The sequence below is a fragment of the Natator depressus genome, chromosome 21 (assembly GCF_965152275.1).
Source record: "Natator depressus isolate rNatDep1 chromosome 21, rNatDep2.hap1, whole genome shotgun sequence".
NCBI lineage: Eukaryota > Metazoa > Chordata > Testudines > Cheloniidae > Natator > Natator depressus.
In genome coordinates this window covers 11,929,744-11,951,344 of record NC_134254.1, presented here as the reverse complement: position 1 = coordinate 11,951,344, position 21,601 = coordinate 11,929,744, and the positions used below count along the sequence as shown (strand labels likewise).

The following is a 21,601-nucleotide window of genomic DNA, read 5'->3' as shown; positions in this document are numbered from 1 at the left end:
TCTCCTGCTCAGAGGGGCTGGGACTAGGGGGGCTGCCGCCCCCCCTTGCTTGACGTGGTTTCCATCATATCCAGGGTTGACAGTTTGGTTCTACAGCTCTCAGCCCCCCCCCCCCAATGGCTCCAGCCCTCCTGCTCTGAAGGGAATGCAGCTACTCCCCAGCCATGCTGGGCTGCCCTGTGCCAGGTGGAAACGTCCCTGGTAGTTGGATTTAGAGGGGACCCTGCAGCGTGAGAGGGGGGTCCAGCCCTGCCTCCCCGCCCCCCTCCCAGCCCACTCAGGATGCTGGCCGGCTGGAGAGAGCTCTCTGCAGGGATTGGTGCCACGCTTTGCTTCCTCCTCTTCTTCTGGCTCTTGTATTCTCAGCCGCCTAAGGAAGGTAAGTCTCCGCTGTATCATACTCCTGCCAAGGCTGCTGGCTTGTGCCAGGCGGGGCAGGGGGGGAGGGTTTAAAGGGGTTGTGTCCCCTTCTGCCACATGCCACCCCAGAGAGCCTGCGTCAGAGCCATCTGGTGCCATGCAACCAGCAGGGATCCCCCTCCTCTCTGGGATTTTGCATCGCAGAGTTAGCATCGCCTGCTGGAGGGGGTGGGGGAAAACTTTTCAGCAAGGGCTCCCCAGAGGAGAAGAGGTTCAGTCTTCCACTGGACTCAGTCTTTGGCTGCCAGGTGCCTGGACTGGTTTTCAAATTGAGAGGAGCTGGCCTGCGGTAGGGGGAGGATTCACCTCTGTGAACTGGGAGTCTGGGGGACTGATAAGCCTTGCGAGCTGAGCCGTTCAGTAAGGAAACTGGGGCTGCCCTTCCTTCCCGAGGCTGCTGGGCCTGCGTGGTGCACTGGGTCAAATGGAGGTAGGTCAGAGCTGGCCCAAGAGATGGGGCTGCCTCTCCTCCCTGTTACCAGCTGCTAAATCACATTAGAAAGAGCATGAGATACAGTCAGTACTTCCCTAATGAGTCCTCTCCATGCAAGGCAATTGCAATGTCCTCCAGTGGGAAGGGAAGTGGTTTGCGCCATCATGAGTGGGGATCTGCCCATAGGACAGTCTCTCCCTTAAGATGCGAGGATACCCTGGGGAAAAGTTTGCTCTAGGGTCTGAAGCATAGGACTGGGAGTTAGAAGTCTGGGTTCAACCCTTGGCTCTGCCACAGACTTTCTGTGGGATCTTGGGCAAGTCACTTAGTCCCTCTCTGCCTTGGTTTCCCATCTGTGAACTGGAGATCATTGTACCTCTGTTTACTGAGGATTCTTTATTAACAGGGGTAAAGCACTTAGGTGAAAGGTGCTACAAAGTGCAAAATATTATTTCCACGGGGGGCTGGTGCTGTTATATTTACATGGGATAAATTAAAATAAGCTGCCTGGAGAATGAACTCTCTTTAATTGTACAGAGTCCCATATAGTGTGGATTGCAGCTTGGGTGCCCAGGGTGACTCTTCTCCCAGACAAGGGGGATGGAGGGAGAGAAGTGAAAGTAGAACAGAGAAAGGAAAACTGCCAGGTTAAAAAACCAACCAACCAACCCTGAAGAGCACTGTCAGTTTCCCTTTTTCTTCAGACTGGGGGGCGCTGTATGTTTCACAGTGACTGAACTTTGTCTAGTTCAGTGTCCCACTTTCCAATGTTGTCCCAGCTGGTTTCCAGAAGGCTCTTGGGGATGGCCAGGCATGTATATTGGATGAGAGCTGGAATCTCTCTCTCCATTGTCTTTTGATGGTATCTCATGCAGTACGGATCCTTTTTATAGCTGAATGAAATTCACTTCTAGCACTGCTTGGTCTGTACCCAAATTGCTGCCAACATGGGGGAGGAGGGTTTCACACATGACCCAAGGAAAGACAGTGGGAAATTGGAAGAGAAGCTGTTAAAATGGCATGGGAATTGGGGTGAAAAATTGCTGAGAACACCCCCCCTTTTGTGGGGCTCAATCCTGCGGGAGTGCTGCATCCCTTGACCTAGGGACGTGGTGGAATTTCCATCCTTAGAGGTTTTTAAGACCTGGCTTGACAAAGCCCTGCCTGGGATGATTTAGTTGGGGATTGGTCCTGCTCTGAGCAGGGGGTTGGACTAGATGACCTCCTGGGGTCTCTTCCAACCCTAATCTTCTATGATTCTGCATGAATTGAGGTTGCTTGGCACCTCAAAGGACAGGCCCCGTGCTACATAACTGATTTGCTGTTCAATCTTCTCCTCCGCTTTCTTGCTGCTAATTTGCCGCGTGACTACCGGGGCTGGCAGAAACCTGCATAAACCATGCCAAGACGCTTGCTCGCCCCCTGAATCGACACCGTTACGCTGAGCGCTTCAGCAAGCCTGCCGCGTCTCCCTCCCCTCCAGAGGCTGCGCTTGCAAATGAGGACGTGAGAGGAGCGCTGCTGAGCCATGTGGATCCTTAAATAATGCCACAATTACCAACTGTAACTAAACATTTATGCAATAATTCAAATGATGCAGCATTACTCAGCCAAGCAAGAGACAAGTTCAAGCCTGGCCTTGGGCATGGAAGAGGCTAGAACTGCTAAAGCATCAGCTGGGGCTGGCAGAGCTGTAAGATGGAACAGCTAGAGGGTGCAATGCTCCTGACACCACAGCACCCCCTGCTGGGCAATTTGTAAAGCAGCTGGGAACTTACTAGTCATTATTCATCCTTGTTAGAGGTAAGGGGCCGCCCCAGATTGCAAATGTCAGAGGAAAGGAACCCCAGTTTCCTTCTGGTTTAAGATATTAAACCAGAAAGCCCTGCTTAACAAATGGGTAGAGAGAAGGCCTAGTGAGAGAGCCAGCACAATCTAGCGGATTGAACCAGGAAATCCTAAATTCAAACCTCAGCTCTGCCATTAACTCACTGGGTGGGTTTGAGGAAATCATGTGACCTCTCTGGGCCAAATTTATGCTCTGAGTTACACAGGTGTAAATCCAGAGTAACTTCAGTGGAGTCACTTCTGATTCACAGTGGAGTAAGTGAGAATTTGGCCCTCTCTCAATTTGACATGCATGTGTTTTAGTTGCTCCCGTCTGTACAGTGGGGACAGGTGCACTTAACTACATCAGATGTGGTTTGGGAGGATCAGTCAGTTAATGTTCTCTAGGCAAGTGCTAAGTATAATGCTCAGATGTGTGTGCGTGTGGCTGGGTGCATGCCTGTGCCCTGGTGGAGGGGGAAGTAGTTTCCAGTCATTTCAAGGGGGAGTTCTGATTTAAAAACCAGTGGCACAAAAAGACACCCCCCTGCCCCAGCTGGGTAACTGGAGGGCATAGAATTTGAATGGCTCTGAGCAAATTTTGAAATGAACACCCCCTTGAGCAGAAAAATTTCAGAGAGACCCTAACATGTTCAGAGCCGTGATTCTCAGTGCCCTTGCCCTGCTTGAGAGTTTCTTCTCACGCTGCTTCTGATGGAATAAAACAACTCAGAGCAGTTCTCTTGCATTCCTTGTGGCGTGCAGTTGTGTATGAGTGCAGAGGCAGCAGCGCCTGCTCCTTTAGAAGGAGGATTTAGTTTAGATTCATATTAGCTGCTTTCCAAGCTGCCCTCATTCTTGTGCTAGAGCATTTTGCAACGTGTGACTCATAAAATCTCCTCCAGACATTATTGAAATCGCCCATTGTCCAAATGGCCACAGCTAATTGGCAGTGTATGTGTGGGCAGGGGGAATGGTGCATCCCCCTGGTGCAGATCCCAGAGACTCCCAAGGCATATCCCAAGCCAAACCATAATCCCTGCTGAATCAATGGCAAATCTCCCACTGATTTCATTGGAACCAGCATTTGGCCCAGAGGATGCCTGGCTGTGGACAGCAAACAGCAGTGGCTTCAAAGCTACCAAGCACTAGGCCAAACATGGCTCACACTGGAGCTGCCTATAAAAACACTTGTGACGGCCTGTAGGGTTGCATCTTCAGCAGTGACCCTGCCTGCACCCAGCAGAGGCTGGGAATGATGGCTGAAGCCCCTAATACTCATCCACACACTCCCTTTCTGACAGATTCTCCCCGGTGACTGGTCCATGCATTTTTAAAAATTTGGTAATGACGAGGGATGGTCAGTGTTATTGACCCATCACTTAGGAATGGTCCATGGGGTGCACATCTCAGCCCAGTGAATTTTTCCTGCTCCTGTCTCTCTCCACGTGGTGCTTTTCTCTGTCTAATACAGGCTGAGGCTCCTGAAGATGTCTCGCTCTTGTCACCCGAGGAGAGGAGAGGAGAAGAAAACGCCCCGTCTCTTCAGTGCTATTTTCAAGGGTCTGATTGAGATAGGAGCTAGAAGCAGGAGCCTGGCTGTTTTAAATCTAGGAACACTGAATGCCAGGCACACAATTCATCTCAATGTAATGAGAGGGATAGCGGTGTGTTAAATAATTGCCCCAAGGAATGGAGGCTTTGGATTCATAACCAAGTGCAAACTGCAGCTGTCCATTGGCATTTGTCAGTGTTGCCTTTGATGGGCATTTAAAACCAATGTTGACTCAGTTACCCAGACCTTCCAGGGGATGAACTCCCCTGCTCTTCCACTTTAAATGCCAAGTTTAATAGCCTGGGTCCATTGAACTCAGCGGGTGTTTTGCCACTGACTTTCCTCTGGAGCACCATTTCACCCCACAGCTGTACTGAAAGCCTTTTGCAGCACTGGGAACTGCATGTACATAGCTCCCAGGGCTGGGTAGAAGGCTGGGTGTCCATCCAGACCTCAGAAGCACAGATGGCAGGGGAAGCATCCACGAGACGGTCTCTCTGTTAAACGGAACTGGGAGTAAACTTGGCTTGAATAATGGTTCCAGCTAAACTGGTTCCTAAGCTGATTTAGCTGAGGGGAGTGGATGGAGTCAATGTGTGTTTGAAAGCCATGCTAGCTAGTTATCTATCCATCCATGGCAATTGCTCTAACACTTGAGCATCCAGGCAGTGGACAGACAGACAGTCTGAGCTGGATGGCTTATTCCCTTGAGCAGGAGGCTCGTCCAAAGAGACACTGCTTCATGTCTTCAAGGCTCATCCTGAGCTCCAAGCAGAGTGAATTCCACAGTGCCCGACCCTGGCACGTTTCAAACTGGGCCCAGCATTGAAACCAAGCAGCCTGCAGTTCAGGGGAGAGGCAGGTGGAGCAGAGCATGGGCCCACAGGGGTTTCTGGCCAGCTGGAGCATTTAAGAGAGTCAGGCCTGATCACATCAATCTAGAGTCTGCCCTGAGGGGCAGGGCCCTCGCTCTGTGGAAATGTGGCTGCGCTGGTGAGACAGGCTGTCCAGGAATCCGGAAACTCACCCTTGTGCAGAGAGCCTGGCACAGGTATAGCACTGTAGGTTTTCGGCTGGCTTTCATCCGGAAGAAGCGCTGGGTGGGGCTGGAAGAGACCAGATAGTGAGTCCAATCAAGCTCTCCAGGCCTTCCTCACTTGTCTTCAATGGAGTCCCTCCTGTTTTACTCCCGTTAGTGGGAGCAGGAGCCACCTCAGTATTCGTCAGGACAACAGGGAAGCTCCAGCCGGCGGGCCACACAAGACTAACAAAGCAGTCGTATCCCAGTTACTCAGCAGGACTGCAGGCCAAAGCTGTTGCTGAAGAAAGAAGTGGCTATATTTTCAGATCAATTAAAAAAAGAAAAGACTAAGGATAAATACATTAAAAGGCTGTGAGACGCTCAGACACTATTGTTATGTGAGGCCAGATGGGGACCATAGATTTAAGAATCAAAGAAGTTCTGAAAGCTTTGTAACGTTTTGCCCTCCGTTTACTATGAATTAAGGGCCTGATTCTGTGACGTGGCAAGTGCCCAACTCCTGTTCACTTGAGCAGGAGCTGAAGATGCTCAGCACTTTGTAGGATAGGTCCCCAAATCGCTGAAGGTTATTATTGAAGTGTAAACATACTTAGAAAATATTTTCAATGGGTTTTTTTTGTATTTGCTGATGACCCCGCACCACCAAATGCAGATCTGCTTTTGGGGCTAGAATTCAGCTCCAGTGTTTGGAGGTGTTAAGATTTGACAGAGTTCACTGGTTCGGTCCATTCCACGGACAGCCCATTTGGATCAGACTTTAGCTCTTGCTTTCTACACAGTCGCCCTGAACGCTTGGGAATTGAATCATAGAATCTTAGGATTGGAAGGGACCTCAGGAGGTCATCTAGTCCAACCCCCTGCTCAAAGCAGGACCAACCCCCAACTAAATCATCCCAGGCAGGGCTTTGTCAAGCCTGACCTTAAAAACTTCTAAGGAAGGAGATTCCTCCACCTCCCTAGGTAACGCATTCCGGTGCTTCACCACCCTCCTAGTGAAAAAGTTTTTCCTAATATGCAACTAAACCTCCCCCACTGCAACTTGAGACCATTGCTCCTCGTTCTGTCATCTGCTACCACTGAGAACAGCCTAGATCCATCCTCTTTGGAACCCCCTTTCAGGTTGTTGAAAGCAGCTATCAAATCCCCCCTCATTCTTCTCTTCTGCAGACTAAATAATCCCAGTTGAGACCCATCTCTAGCTATTGTAGGTACTTACATGGCCCGCATCACCATAACATCCAACTGCCTCACACTCTTTGAATAATCATATCTTGCTCTTCCGTAGCACTTGTGACAGGGTTGGGCCAGATGGCTATAGGAGAGTAACAGAAGTCAGATATATTAGCCCCAGGCTAAGTAGGTCCCTTTTCCCTGGGTAAGGTAACAGGGAAGGTTCCAGAACAATCAGGAACCTTCTGAAGACAAGACAGGCTGATTAGAACACCTGAAGCCAATCAAGAAGCTGCTAGAATCAATTAAGGCAGGCTAATCAGGGCACCTGGGTTTTAAAAAGGAGCTCACTTCAGTTTGCGGTGTGCGTGTGAGGAGCTGGGAGCAAGAGGCACTAGGAGCTGAGAGTGAGAACGCGGACTGTTGGAGGACTGAGGTGTACAAGTATTATCAGACACCAGGAGGAAGGTCCTATGATGAGGATAAAGAAGGTGTTGGGAGGAGGCCATGGGGAAGTAGCCCAGGGAGTTGTCGCTGTCGCACAGCTGTTCCAGGAGGCACTCTAGACAGCTGCATTCCACAGGGCCCTGGGCTGGAACCCAGAGTAGAGGGCGGGCCCGGGTTCCTCCCAAATCCTCCCAACTCCTGGTCAGACACAGGAGGAGTTGACCTGGACTGTGGGTTCAGAAAAACGGCCAAGCTGAGGGCTGCCGTGAAGCTCCAAGGCAAGCAAATCCGCCAATAAGCTCAAGACCCACCAAGGTAGAGCAGGAACTTTGTCACACACTTTTCAACAGTAGATCTCAAAGTGCGTCACCATCTTTAATGTGTTTATCCTCACGCCCCTGGGAGGTAGGGCACTGCTACTATCCCCATTGTACAGATGGCGAACCGAGGCACAGAGAAACTAAGACACGTAAGGATCAGAGCCTAACTCCCATTGAAGTCAGTGGGAATTAGGTGCCTAAATACCTTTGAGGATCTGGGCCTAAGTGACTTGCCCACGGTCCCAGGTGTCCTGGGTCCCTGGACAAAGCCCTGACCACTGCACCTCCTCATTCCTCCTGATAGCTAGCTTCCCAAAGTTTAAAAAGTCAACCAGAAAACCCCACAACACCCTCCCCCGCAAACAAACCATCTACTCATAGCAAAAAATAAACCCACCGAGTCTCAGAGCCCAGATCAACAGACTCGGGCTCACGCTGCAGGGCTAAAAATAGCCATGTAGATGGTCAGGCTGGAGCCCTGGCTCCAAGACCCTCCCTGCTCACCAGGTTTCACAGCCGCAACTCCAGTCTGAGCCCAGATGTCTACACGGCTATTTTTAGCCCCGCAGTGCCAGCCTCGGGAGCCTGAGTCATTTGATCCGTGCTCTGAGACTCCTTGCCGCAGGGTTGGTTGGTATTTTGTGTGCTGTGTAGACGTGCCCAAATGAAGGGCCTGATCCTGGAATCCTTCCTCATCAGGCCGTTCCCCACTGACTTCAGTGCTGCGACTGTCATGAGGAATAAAGGACCGGGTCCTAATTAATCAAAACAAAGGCATAAAACAACACACTCGGAGGCAAGTCATACTTAACGAATGGCATTCTAATTGAAACATCTTACCCACCCACATCTACTTACTCAGATAACAAATCGCTTACTCTGGGAGAGTCCAGATTGAATTTATATATTACAGGCCAAATAAATAGGAAAAGGCTGCCAAATCCTTCCGTATAAATCCCAGTGACCTCATCTCTTTTCATCTGTGCAATTTGGAAAAAAATACGATGGGAAGCAAAAAATGTTTTTATTCAGCTAATAGGGCAAACGGCAAACAGGTGGGGTTTTCCCCCCTCATTTGAAGGAGCAGGACTGTCAGAAATAGAGAGATGCCGCAGCTGCAAACTGTGCTTGCGAGGAGTTAAAGGGGCCTTGGCAGAATCAGTCACATTGCTGTGTAAGAGGTCTTGCCATGTTCTCCTGTTTGTAACCATCCATCCATTTAAAGGGAAGGGGTTTCCTAACCCCGCGTTAGTCAGAACAGCTTAGATCACTGGACCGGAAAGAGTTTTGGGAACCCTGTTATGCCTGTTGGATACCAGGGGCCAGATTCTGATCTCAGGTACAGCAGTGTAAATCCACTGAAGGCCGGATGCTGCTCTCACATCCACTGGTGGAAATCTGGAGTAACACCACTGCAGTTTGTGGGCTTCCAGCAGCGTAAAAGTGGCAGGAGGGAAGGATCAGGCCCAGTGAATGTACACTGGATCTCTGAGCCCCGATCCAAAGCCCACTGAAGCCAGTGGCTGTTTAGGTCACAGGGCTTTGAATTGAGCCCTATGAGAGAGCAGAATCCTGCCCCAGGTTTACAGTGGACTTGATTCTCTTCTTGCTTACACCAGTGTAAACCAGGAGTAACCTCCTTGAAGTCAGAGTTACACCAGTGCAATGGGGGGGGAAAACAGACCCAAGGTGCCTTGTGCGTATGCCGTGTACAGTACATTTCCAATCCACCTCCAGCAACAGGCCCTGAAAGTGTGACCTTAATGGTAAAGAACGGGGGGTTGTGTTGGGCTAAAGAGCAAGGAGTTGAGGGTTTCAGCTCCCGCCATGCGCTGTGGGTGGCAGCGTGCTGCAGAATTACCCGAACCCTTTAAACACCCTGCGTTGGGCCATGTTGGACTGCCTGCCTGCCCCTGCCCCTTGTCACAGGCTGCAGAGGGAGAGCGCAAGGGGAGCCAGATGGAGTATTTAAAAGGCTCTGAGATGATGCCGCTCACGTGCGGCTGCCTCTCACCCACCTGCCTGGCGGCATTCATGGGTTGACATCTGTTTCCCCGGGACCAAAATGTTAACAAGGACAGGCGCAGACCCTGTGCTCAGCGACAGGGGAACGCTCCGGGCTGAGCACGAGGAGGCGTGCTCCGGCTGAGTGCAGCCTTCCCCTTAGAGCAAGGAAGCCCAGACTGTCTTGCATGCAGCCCACCTTCTTGTCTGTGGGATTCACTCACGCTCCCTTTACAGATCAAAGGGCGGAGGAAGGGCGGCTTTAGGTGCCGAGGAGTCTCCTCAGGCCAGGCAGACTGGGCCTTGCCCTATGCTGGGCTGGATTGGAGACCTTCTGAGCCTTGCCGGCTGCTGCAGTTTGGCTCAGTGTGCACCCAGCCTGCTGGCTTTGCCTTCCCGTCCCCATGTTACCAGCCCTCCCCCTGCACAGAGGTGCTAAGGGATCACCGTAGAGCTGTTCGAAGGACTCCCCCTCCTCCCCTTGGGAGAAGGACCCTGCTTATGTTGTAAGCCACTCCCAGGCCCCACAGGACAGGAAAGGAGCTAAGGGAAGGTGCTCAGTGCCTGGCCGGGGGGAGGTGAAAAGCTAGTTTTCTCTAGATTGGGCCATCTCCAGAGTTGTCCTGACTCAGGCTCCAGTCCCATGGAGGAACCGCTTCCACTGAACTCAACAGGGACTGCTGGAGTTGTACTTCTGTGGGGTTTAGTTCCTTTCACCATGGGAGCATCAGGCTGTTAGCCCCTCTGAAAACCAGGCCCTAGCTGGCTCTGGTTGGGCTCCCAAGAAATAGAGGCATCCAAAAATCAGTGGCTTCTTTTGATTCTGTTGGCCCAGAATACACAGCAAGTCAGTGACAGAGTAGGGCACAGGACCCAGCCGCCCTGACTCCCACCTCCCTGTTCTTGCTACTAGGGCTGCCCCGACACTCTGACTGCGCAGCGGTTGCTGGATGTCCCCTTGTCTCGTTGCAGGCAAGGAGCTGGAGGTGGGGATGTGTGAGATTACGGCGCTGAACAGAGACCTCAGCCACCCCAGGAGGATGATCGCCCGGCAGACAGCACGCTGTGCCTGCAGGAGAGGCCAAGTCGCGGGCACAATGAGGGCAAAACCTGCCTGCGTGGATGGTAAGAGAGCTCTGACTGCTCCAGAGAGCTACGGGCCAGGGCCCTGGGGCCGCCTGTGGCTTCTTGGTTCACCATGGTCACTTGGGACTTTATGGTGACAGCAGCCACAGAACTCAGATCCTCCTGCTCCCAGAGGTGCTGAAACTAGGGGCAGGGCCGCACCCCCTGGCTTGAAGTGGTTTCCATCACATGCAGGGTTTACTGTTTAGTTCAATGACTCTCAGCCCCCCCCCCACTCTATAAATCATTCCAGCCTCCCTGCCTGCCCCGGAAACACAGGCCCCTATCATCACTGGGAGCAGCTAACCGTACAGGTGACATGACACACAGTCAAACTGTCCTGGGTGGGGTCCATGGTGACACACACGCGCCTGCTCATTGAGAACACTCATGGTCCAGCAACGTCCAGCTGTATCAGGGTTTATATCTGTTGGTAGCAAGGTGGGGGGCAAGGGAGGAGAACAACCCCCTCAGCATGGGGAAGTGCAAAGCTCTTTGGAAAATCTCACCTGTTTGTGGGTGCTGAGCCCTTGAAAATCTGGCTCTGAACTCTGGGAAGTCCAGCTTCACAAGCGAACTCCTCTCCACCCCCAGGCACTGCACGAGTGCAGGGAGGCAGGAGCCGTGCTGGGGCCCTGCTGGGCAGAGTTCTGCAGAGAAAGCCCCACTGATCCTTTCGGTGCCTGCCGGAAGCCTTGCCAGGCGGGAGCGTTGCTATGCCCTGCAGCTGCCAGGGGCCACGTGGCGCCCTGGTGAGGGAGGGACACGTCACCTCAGGTTGCTATGTGTAGGGAATGTGTCCCTCACAGGTGGCAGGTGTCCCTACGTGTGGGGAACACGAGAGGCTGCTCCAAGCCTCCGGCTTGCAGACGGCTGTTATCTACTGTTGGTAGGTGCTACAATGATACAGATTGTAACTTTCTGCATAAACTGTCCCTGATGGCCTCAATTCTCTCTCCCTTTCTCCTCTGCCCCTTTGACACATTTTATTTTACTCTTATTTTATCTCCTGGTCTCCTTGTTTTGGATAACTCAACCCTTCTTTCTACTCCCTTTGATTTTACTTTCCTTATTTGTTCCTGTTCTTGTTTGATCTTGTGCCCTCTCTCTCGCCATTCATATCTACCTATCCATCCATATATACATCCATCCCTCCTTATATATACCCATCTTTCTTTCCCTATACACACCCATCTATCCATCCATCCCCGTACATATCTGTCTCTCCACATCTATATACACACACCTATCCATCCATCCCTCTCTCTATATACACATCTATCTATCCATCCATCCCCATACATGTCTGTCTCTCCACATCTATATACACACCCATCTATCCATCCATCCATCTCTCTATATACACATCTATCTATCCTCATACATATCTGTCTCTCCATGTCTGTATACACACACCTATCCATCCCCATACATATCTGTCTCTCCACATTTATATACACACACCTCTATCTATCCATCCATCTCTATATACATTTGTCTGTCTATCTCTATATACACCTTTCTGTCCATCCATCCCTATATACACCCATTTATGTATCCATCCATCGCTATATATACACCCATCTATCCATCCCCATACATATCTGTCTCTCCATTTCTATATACACCCATCTCTCCATCCATCTCTCTATATACACGTCTATTCATCCATCCCCATACACATCTGTCTCTCTATCCCAATATTATATCCATCCCTATATACACCTTTCTATCCATCCATCTCAATATAAACCCATCTGTTTATCCATCCATCCCCATATACATCTCTCTCCATCCCTATATATACACACACACACACACACACACACACCTTTCTATCCATCCCTATATACATCCATCTTTTTCCCCTTTGTACCCTACCTCTCTCTCTCCCTCTTTTCATAACCCTTCGAATTTCTCCCTCCCCTCCCCATGCTCCATGACCTCCCCCGCTCTATGTGGCAGCTCAGCTCATTGCCAGTAAGCAGTGGTGCGGGATGGAGCCCTGTGCCGAAGGGGAGCAGTGCACTTTGTTAATAAATCGTTCAGGCTGGAGCTGCACTCGACGATTGGGCCGAATAAAAACTGTCACAGTAAGTAACTCCTGCCTCCTGGCAACCAGCCCGACTGAGATGGGAGAAGGAACCAGCCGGGGGTGGAGGGTGACCTGGTTTGAAGGTATCTGGAGGGGGGGATTGGTGTTAGACCAGTGATTCACTTTCTTTCCCAGCTGTCTCCATGGATGAGTGAGGACACCCCCCCCCCCATCAGCTCATGCATTTGGGAGCACTCCCAGTAAAACCTGAGCTGCTCTGCCCAGAGAGCTATTCCAGGAACCAATCAGGACAAGCTATAAACATGTTTCCGTAGGGCTGGATGCTCCTTTGCTGGAGAAACTGGTTTCACTGCCATTTCTTTACACCTCCCGTCACTCCCATTGCCTGATCTTAGCTTCAGTGGCAATGGGCATTTCCAGGCCTCTCCCCGCACAGTCAGCCCCAAGCATTCAAAGATCCTGAGGCAGGTGCCTGAAAATCATGAGATTGGCTTAAAAAGCACCATATTATCGACGGTCTGGATCCTCAAAAGTATTTAGGAGCCCAACTCCCAGTGATTCCAATGGGAGTTAAAGCTATTTAGGAGCCTAAAGATCTGGGCCTAGGCGCCTCACAAATGAGCCTGTGAGGGGTGGGACAGGTCTGCATAATTGTTATCTCATCTTAGAGTGATGGGGAAACTGAGGCACAGAGCGGGGAAGTGACCTGCGCACACGGATTCAGTGGCAGAGTCAGAATGAGAGCCGAGATCTCCAGCCTCCTAGGCCTGAATACTAACCACAAGACCATCCCTCTCCTAGTATGCGTGTGTGTATGGGGAAGGTCAAGTCTTTAGATATAGGGCGGGAAGAGGGAATATTTGCATGGCGGGAAAGGGAGCTTGCTGTCTCTTACTCTAGACAGGCGGGCAGAGCACTGTGGTTGCTCCACGCAACGTGCACAGACCCCGACGGGAGAAACAGCCCCAAGAAACACAGACCTCTGGGCTGTGGGGTTTGTGGGCTTTGATGGAAATTGCAATGAAATCCCAACCCGTGGTACTTTCCTTCCACTTGCCCTGAGAGCACAGGGAGGCAGCTGCTGGCACCTAAGGGAATCAGCTTTGCTAACCCAGGGAGAGAATAATAGATCCTGCAGGCCCTGCTCTCGAACCCAGCTCCATCCCCCAGGGAGAGGAGAAGGTCTAGTACCCGCTCACAGACTCCACTCAGCACTATCTCTGCCCCAGGGACGGGATAAACGGGAGGTGTCCCTTTGGTACAAGCCCTGGCCCTGCATTATCATAGAATGGACCCAGCTCGGTTCTGCCTTGTCCAATTATAAATGCATCACGGTTTTGTTTCTAGTGCAGGGAACACACGCAGCTGGCTCTGGCACCTGCTCCCTTCTGACTTCCCAAAGGAGAGGCCCTCTTCTCCACTGGGGCTGCCTGCCAGGCTGCCCCACCATGCCACAGGCTGCCTCCTGGAATAGGCCTGTACACATGCTGTCATTTTAAACGTCTGAAACCTGCAGACTTGTTCACAGCTGGTTTAGTGCCAGCCTCTCCCAGCATGGGAACTGTAAAGGAGGAGGCGAGAGCACTGGCTATGGGGGAGCGCCCAACTACCCCAGTCCCTGCCATTCCCAGCAGGGGGCGCTGTAGGGCATGGGACAGCAGCAGTGCCGTGGAGGAGGGGAAGGGGGCATGCTTTTCCTAACGCCCACTGGAACTTTGGGGGTATTTTATAGGCTGATGGGGAGTGGACAAGCCCGAGCTGCAAAACCTGGATCCAGATTTGGAACCCTTTCTGACCGCACACGTTGGGGGTGTTGAGATCGGTGGTTCTGTTCTGGCCTCTTCTAGATATGGGGGCCAGCTGTGAGGTTCAGACCTGGATCCAAGTTCAGGCACCTCCCAAGAATCTGGGGATGTCTGGATCCAGGGTTTGAGCTGGGGCCCATTCTGTCAGGCTGCTCGGCCTTTCCCTTCACAGACAGCCGAGAAAGACTGGAGCCCTGGTCTCTGCTGTGGGGAGGTCTGAGGGGACGCAGGTGGAGGAAGGTCTGTGTATCTTGCATCTGGAGGCTGTCAAAGTGACACACTCCTGTAGCCGCATCCCCCAAACGAGCCCTCGGCTCCAGAAGCAGCTGCGTAGCTTCCCTCCGCGCGAGGCCCGGGAGTCTGCTCTGCAGTCAGCTCAGCCAGTGAATGACAATGAACGGGGAGCTGGATGCTGCTGTTGGGAGCCTCAGAAGTGCAGCGGGATATTTTATTAATGTCAGAGACATTAAGGTTTGGAGAAGAGCAAATTATGCTCCCCGCAGCACAGGGGAGACAGGCATGGCCAGGCCACGGCTGTTCATCTGGCAGGCAGGCAGCTGTGTGAGCACGGCTGTCCTGGCCTCTAGCCATCTCCACGTTATCAAGTTTGTCTCATGGCCCGGTGGGAGGGACCCTCTGTTGCACAGGGAGGAATGAGGGCTGGACAGAGCCTTTGCAGAAACCACGGCTCTCAGGCTGGTTTAGAATGAGGTGCCCATGCGAAGGGCTGACCTCTGGGCTCTGAAGTACAGTTTAGTTTCCTGTTTAGTTTCATAGGCACGGCTGCACTGGGTCAGACCAGGGGCCCATCTAGCCCAGTATCCTGTTGCCAACAGTGACCAGCACCTGCTGCTTCAAAGGAAGGTGCAAGAACCCTGTAGTGGGCAGCTATGGGTAACCTGCATTATGACTCCTCCTGAGATCAGTTTAAGCCATGAAGCATGAGGTTAGCCCTTCCAAAACGTTTGTGAGCAATAACTACGGTACACTAAATCTGGATATTCGTGGTATCTCTGTCAATGTCCAATCCTTTTGTTAATCCTGCTAAATTCTTAGCCTCAGTGACCTCATGTGGTAGTGAGTTCCACCATCAAATGATGTGCAAAATCATGAATCTAATTAGGTCTACCGGTGCATGGTCAGGACCAGATGTGCAGCCTCAGGACTCTGTATCCATGGCTGGTGTCCCATCTAGGTCTGTGTGTGCTATCAGGGCTTTGCCTTGCAGGGTTGGGTTGCCAGCCCCAGCCCTGGTGATAGCAGGGGACTTGACCTAGGAGATCCCTTCCAGCCCCATCCCCCTATGACCATAAAGTCCTGCCTAAAAAGGATGGGACCCTTTGTATTGTCAGGGCATTATCTGCATGGTCGGGACGGAGTCTCTGTACAAGGCTGAGCTCTGAGTCTGGATCAGGGTCTTTTTTGCAGTTGTCACTGGGTTTGGTTTTAGGATTGAAGCTGGTTCTGAGAGACTGGGGACCGGTGGAGAAGTCTGGGTATGGATGGTGCCCTGTCTGTAATGTCAGGACTCTTGTTCATGGGGGGTGGGTTCACTTCTGGGGAGTCCAGGCCTAGTCTAGAATATTGGGGCTCTGCTGGGCTGGGATCCCATCCTTCCATCCCTCTGACTCAGCCTGCAGTTCCCTGCGTGTCTCTCTCTGGTGTGAAAGCCTGGCGTGCAGCGTAAAAGGGTCCCGACTGTTCCAGAGAACAGCCAACTGCGTGCTATTTCCAGGCAGCGAAGGAAATATAAATCCACCCTGGGACGCTGGGAGTGGGAGCCAGGGGAGAGGAGCGGCACATTCGTACTGATCAGACACCGTCTCAGAACTGTCCTCCTGTCCCATTTGCACAGCCCTGTTTTGCATAATTAAATATTCAAATACACTGGGCAGCGGTGTGGAATCTGCACATTTCTCCCCAGGAGTTGGGGGAAACGCAGAATCCTACTTGCTTTCTGGAGCAGAGAAACCTCCCCACCAGAGCAAATGGATCACAATAAACAGAAACACCTGCAACCTCTCTCCGGGAGGTCTGAAAGGGGCAGCACACCCCACCGCTCTTCCTCCAAACTCTGTGCCTCTTGGCCTGGGCCTTTCTTATTGACCCCCTTGAGATTCAGAGTTCGTTCCTGTGGAGGAGCCCCTAATTCCTTCGGTAAGCCCAACCAGAAGTAGATCGGTACAGGAAAGATACTGGCTAGACAAGGCACTAACCATCCGGCTTAGGGAAGAGGTTCTTGATTGGAGGTCATGACCAGGTGTCAGGGGGATCATGACCACCTTGCCCTGCCCCATTGATAAATCTCAGGGCTAGATTATTGAAAAGGGGGTTGCAATATGGAAAAGGTCGAGAACTACTGTGGCACAAGCCTGTGGACTGTGTGATGAGTTGGCTGGGTCTCAGTTCAGCAAGACGATCAGGGCCTTGAAATACAAGTTTCTCAGAGGACAACCAGGGTAAAGCACCGGCCAGCTCTTGGGGACCTGAGATAGATTGCCACTTTGTTCCCTGTGAAACTGATTTGCTGCTCCCAGCTTAATCTGCGGGAGACATTTGTGTGCAATACCTCCATGCCGAGAGGGCCAGCTGGCAGCCCCAGCTCAGGGGAGGCCCCGACCTAGATAGCAGGTCAGGAGAGAGCTACATTGGCAGGTCTGTCTGGGCGACTCTGCCTAGAGCTGATTGTATAGCACAGCCAGACTCCTCGCTAGACCTTTGCTTCCAAGAGCATGACGTTGTCTACAACCGTTTAAGAAATGGGGAGCTAAGATGATGGCTCGGGGGGCTGGTATTCATTTCCAGTCCAGATAGTGCATCACCAAGAGCCGTTGCCATCAGAAGATTATGTGCAATAAGTGGGTGGGTCTCACTCTAGTTCCTAGTGGACACACACTGTCATAACTGCCACCAAATGACAGGTCTCGGCAGAGATGCCGGCGACTGACTGGATGGAGACTGAACTCCCATCTCTGGAGGTGGGGTCGCCATGCCAGGGTTTAGGCCATGCTTGTACCTGTTCTAAAGATGTGGGACTTTGGCCCCACCCTAGATATGTTAATGGGGTGAAACCCGTGGGGGTTTTTAGAAATGTAATAGGATTCTCTAGAAATTGCTGTAAAGCCCCATTGAAATGGGCCCAGAATGGCACTTCCTATAGCTTTTGGCATCATCCCTTTGAAGGGACAGAACCTTGTATTAGATTCTCCAGGATGGGTCAAGAAACTCTATAGAAAAGTGATCATTTCGTATTCTACCCTATGGGACTGCTCAATAAAGGGCACCTCTCACCCCAATCATGTCTCCTCTGGGAGCTGCTCCCATGGGGAGAGCTGGACACAAAATTCCCAGTGTGTACGTACATGTAAACGTATGCCTCTCTCCCCCCAGCTCCCATCTTCCTTCCTGTGTACAAAGAATCATAGAATGGTAGGACTGGAAGGGACCTCGAGAGGTCATCTAGTCCAGTCCCCTGCACTCGTGGCAGGACTAAGTATTATCTAGACCATCCCTGGCAGGTGCTTGTCTCACCTGTTCTTAAAAACCTCCAATAACTGAGAAAGAGCTAAAGCCAAACTCATCCTGAGCCAGATTCACCACCAAAAACACGCAAGCAGCTGCCATTGGCTGAAAGGGCAGGGCTGGAATGAGCCCTACAGTCCCCTTCTGCGGCTTCGACGCTAGCACACCACCATCCCATTGCCCTCCATCACCACCCTACCCCGGGAACCCCGGGATACCTGCCAGTGCCCACACAGTGACGGGGATGGGCCGCTCTGTGCCTCCCAGAACCACCTGGCTCCATGGAGCCCGCAGTGCTCAGTCCAAGTCATAAAGCACCTCAGAAATTCAGCCCGAAGGAGGGGGCTGGTAGGCCCATGGCGCTGGGAATGAGACAGAATCGCTCATCTCTTGGCTTCCCGTTCACATCTGGCCTGGTGCCTGGGCTTTGCGCACCTAACACCCTGAGGCAGCGGCTCCTTCGACAGTCCCAGCCTCAGAGCGGTGGCCAGCCAAGGGCTGTTGTGTGGTGGCCTGGCTGCACTCAGGCCAGTGTGAAGTGCATGACCCAGGAGCTGCCCTCAGTGAGGCCAAGGACTGACCGGGGCAGGGAGGCCAACCTCCCCTCTCACCCCGCCGGGCTGGGGTGGAGAGCTTGCCTCGTGGCACCTGCCCTGTGGCTAGACACAGGCATTCAAACTCCACACACACACACACACACACACACACACACACACACACACACACACACACACACACACACACACACACACACACACACACACACACACACACACACACACACACACACACACACTCTCTCTCTCTCTCTCTCTCTCTCTCTCTCTCTCTCTCTCTCTCTCTCTCTCTCTCTCTCACTCTCTGTCCAGGGCTCTCTGCTCAGTGTCCCCTGCTGGATCCCCTGTTCGGACCCTGCAGCCTGCACCCCTGTCCCTGTAGGCTGACACCCCCCCCCCACTCCGTACTCTGCTGATATCCAGGTTTGGGGTGTCTTTCTTCTCAGAGAGGGCAGAGGTTTTGTTATGCACTGGGCTCTCCCCACCATCACAGGGTTGATAAAGACCCTTCCACAGTGTCAAGCTCACAGCACAGAGACGATGCTCCGGGGGGAGGGGGGGGAAAGGGGCTAACTGAAGAGTGGGGACGCCCCAGGCAGGAGGCAACAGATGGGCCTCTGGGTGCACAAACCCCTGTCCAGGGCCCTGACCTGCCCCAAAGCACCCAGGGCTGTTGGAGGCAGAGAAGGATGGGGGGATTCACAGGCTCCCTGTGTGCTTTGTTTCCCCAGGTCTCCTGACAGCAGCAGCTGACGGCCCGAGCCTGGTGCCTCCACTCCTGGCTGCTGCAGCAGTATACCACCTTCCTGGGGCAAGGGGCCAGCCCCTCTGTCCACATCCCCGTGGGTTGGTCTCCTTGCAGCAGGGCCTGGCAAGTCTCTGCTCTGCACCACCTGGGCCGGGCGGCCTCGCTCTGTTGCCGGCTGGGATGATGCCAAACAGCTGGAAAGATGTGTCGGGTTTATCCCGATGGAATGGATTTCCGTTGTCCGGAGGGGTTTTAACTGAAATGCACCTTTCTGCAAACCTTTTAATTGTGAACAGAGGGAGCAGCCCCTTGGCACCCATAAAGCGTGGGCACATTTGCTGCGGCTGGCTCACTAGGCTGTGAGACCCAAGGAGAGACGGACGCCGGCTGATGTATAACCACAGCGGAGCTGAGAGGTGGCAAGCAAACTCTCTCTTGTATTTCTCCTCCCCTCCCAATCTCCAGAGAGCGAGAGGGTGCAGCGGGGACAGCTCCGGAGAGAAGGTGCTAAGGTCATCTCATCTTTACCCCACTGGGTCACCTTCAGCCCTTTGGAAAGTCCGCTGAGGTGGTGTGGGGCTGTCTGAGCCAAGCCCCCACCCCACAATCAGCAGCACAGGTTCCCCACCGGCTGCTGTGATTTGTTCCGTAGGGAAACATTGATTTGATGAGTTTCTCTTCCCTTTCCATTTGCAACTTGTCCATCAGCAGCTCACAATTTCCCCAGGTTCATTCAGCGGCTCAGAACAAATGGCCAAATTATTCCTACGAATAAATTCTCAGCCTGTCACCCAATTGCAGTCAATTCATCATTGGGTGGGGGTGGGGGGGAAGAATCTTTAAATTGAGTCATGTTCATTTGTTTTGATTGGTCCCATGGTGGTGTTTTGGGGCCCTGACTGGCCAAGCATCACTCTTGGTATGGGGTTACATGTTCTGAATTGGGTTCCCATGAGTGCCTGCCAGCCTTCCCACTGATGTCCCTCAGTTGTTGTCGGCGGAGGGTAGCCTGGGGAGGTATTTGCCATGTGCATGGGCAGGAGGGAGAGAGAGGGTGGAGTGAGGACGTGCTGAGAGCCTGAGCTGTTGGGTTGGAAAGGCTTGTTTGCCTCACACTGGTCTGATCCCACAGTGGAAGTAAGAGGAAGGTCGGGTGCTGGGGAAGCACTCAGGGCTTGACGTTGCAGCCTTGTCTAGACCAGGATTTGGGAGGTGTTGGCTAACTTGTGTTCACGGCCTGGTGCAGACAAGGCAGGGTGCCTTTAACACATGTTGCATGGCTCATGTTAAAGCCTAGGTCAAGGCACCAGTGTAACATGTATTAAAAGCACACTGCCTTGACCACACTAGACTGTTAACACCTTCCAAATCCTCATCTGGACAAGGCCTGAGAGGTGCTGAGTGCCTACAACCCACTCTGAAGCCAGTGGGAGCTGAAATTGCTTGTCACCTCTCAGGATCAGGCCCTTTCTGCTCTATAGGAGAGTGCTTTACGGTGGTCAGAACTATACAGCTGGAGAAGAGATGGTCCATGCCCCGGAGAGCTTATCCTTAGAGTGGAGACTGAGACAAAGCTGTGGGTGCAGACATCCCTGAGCTTTGGGCAAGTTTGGATCTCAGGGCTTGCATGTCCTTCTCCAAGGTACCAACAGGTACAGAGCCATCAACACACATGAAATGCATCTGGACAATAGTGCAGACAGGCCTCGCAGAACAGCCCGGTCTGCCTGGGAGGAAGGAAGCCCATAGGAAAGGTCACTTGCAATGCAAGGGGACAGCAAGGCAGAAGGCAGAGAGCAGGCCCAGGGGAGGCTGAGCAAGACCAACATGGATCAAAGTTTGCAGGAGTCCTTGAGACACTGATTTAAACTAGGAGAGGCTTTATCCCTGCTGCCAGGGCATCTCTGAATGCTAGACAGTGTCCAAGAGGGGTCTCACTCATGTCTCCAATACTGAGAGCCAACAGGCAGCTGGCTGGTGATTTACAGCATTTTCCTACCCCAGTTCCCAGAGTGGCTTTGTAGTTGGGGATTGCAGGGTGGGTCATGGGCTGGTTCCACTTTTCATTCCCTGCAGCTCAGCAGTATACTGGGGTGACCTGGCCCAGTCCTCTCTCACGTGGCATAAAGAGCTGGCTGCTGCTAGGGGGAAGATCCCCGTCCCTAACAAGCCCTGCTCCATCATCTTGTAAATATTAACGGGGGTCCTTCTCCTCCCCATCTCGTTGTGAGTAGGACTCTGATCCATGGGATTTTTTCCACTGTAATAAGTTTCCAAAAAACTTGTGATGTCAACAGTGTAAGGAAATAAAATTCTAACTTTATTAATCCGGTCAGACTCTTGTTTCCCTGGTGATGGTTTGCCCCCATCCCCACTGCGGCAGTGAGGGCAGGCTGGGGGGGAACAGGGGGATTACCTCCTGGGAGTTCTTGGCAATGGCTTGGCAGGCTGCTAGGTAACGGGCACGTCTCAAAAGGAATCAGCGGCGCGAGAGGGCCTGGCCCTGAGCCTGCAGTCCCTCCACAAGCCGGCAGAGTGAATGGGAAGCCCTACAGGGAACCTCTTGCTTC

At 52.4% G+C, this 21,601-nt stretch overlaps 1 protein-coding gene across 1 annotated transcript; it reads left to right on the top strand.

Moving 5' to 3' along the window:
* Positions 1-114: 114 nt before the first annotated feature.
* On the top strand, positions 115-21,297 carry LOC141975628 (chemokine-like protein TAFA-5). Its single transcript, XM_074936160.1, has 4 exons — positions 115-379; positions 10,191-10,343; positions 12,309-12,436; positions 19,015-21,297. The coding sequence occupies exons 1-4, from the start codon at positions 283-285 to the stop codon at positions 19,021-19,023; spliced, it is 387 nt and encodes a 128-aa protein (XP_074792261.1). The 5' UTR covers positions 115-282; the 3' UTR covers positions 19,024-21,297.
* Positions 21,298-21,601: the final 304 nt, after the last annotated feature.

Bases quoted from the DNA above. Each gene is read 5' to 3' on its own strand.
- LOC141975628 (XM_074936160.1), top strand. From the start codon at position 283: ATGCTGGCCGGCTGGAGAGAGCTCTCTGCAGGGATTGGTGCCACGCTT. The intron at 380-10,190 runs GTAAGTCTCCGC...GTCTCGTTGCAG, and splicing joins TTCTCAGCCGCCTAAGGAAG to GCAAGGAGCTGGAGGTGGGG. The intron at 10,344-12,308 runs GTAAGAGAGCTC...TCTATGTGGCAG, and splicing joins AAAACCTGCCTGCGTGGATG to CTCAGCTCATTGCCAGTAAG.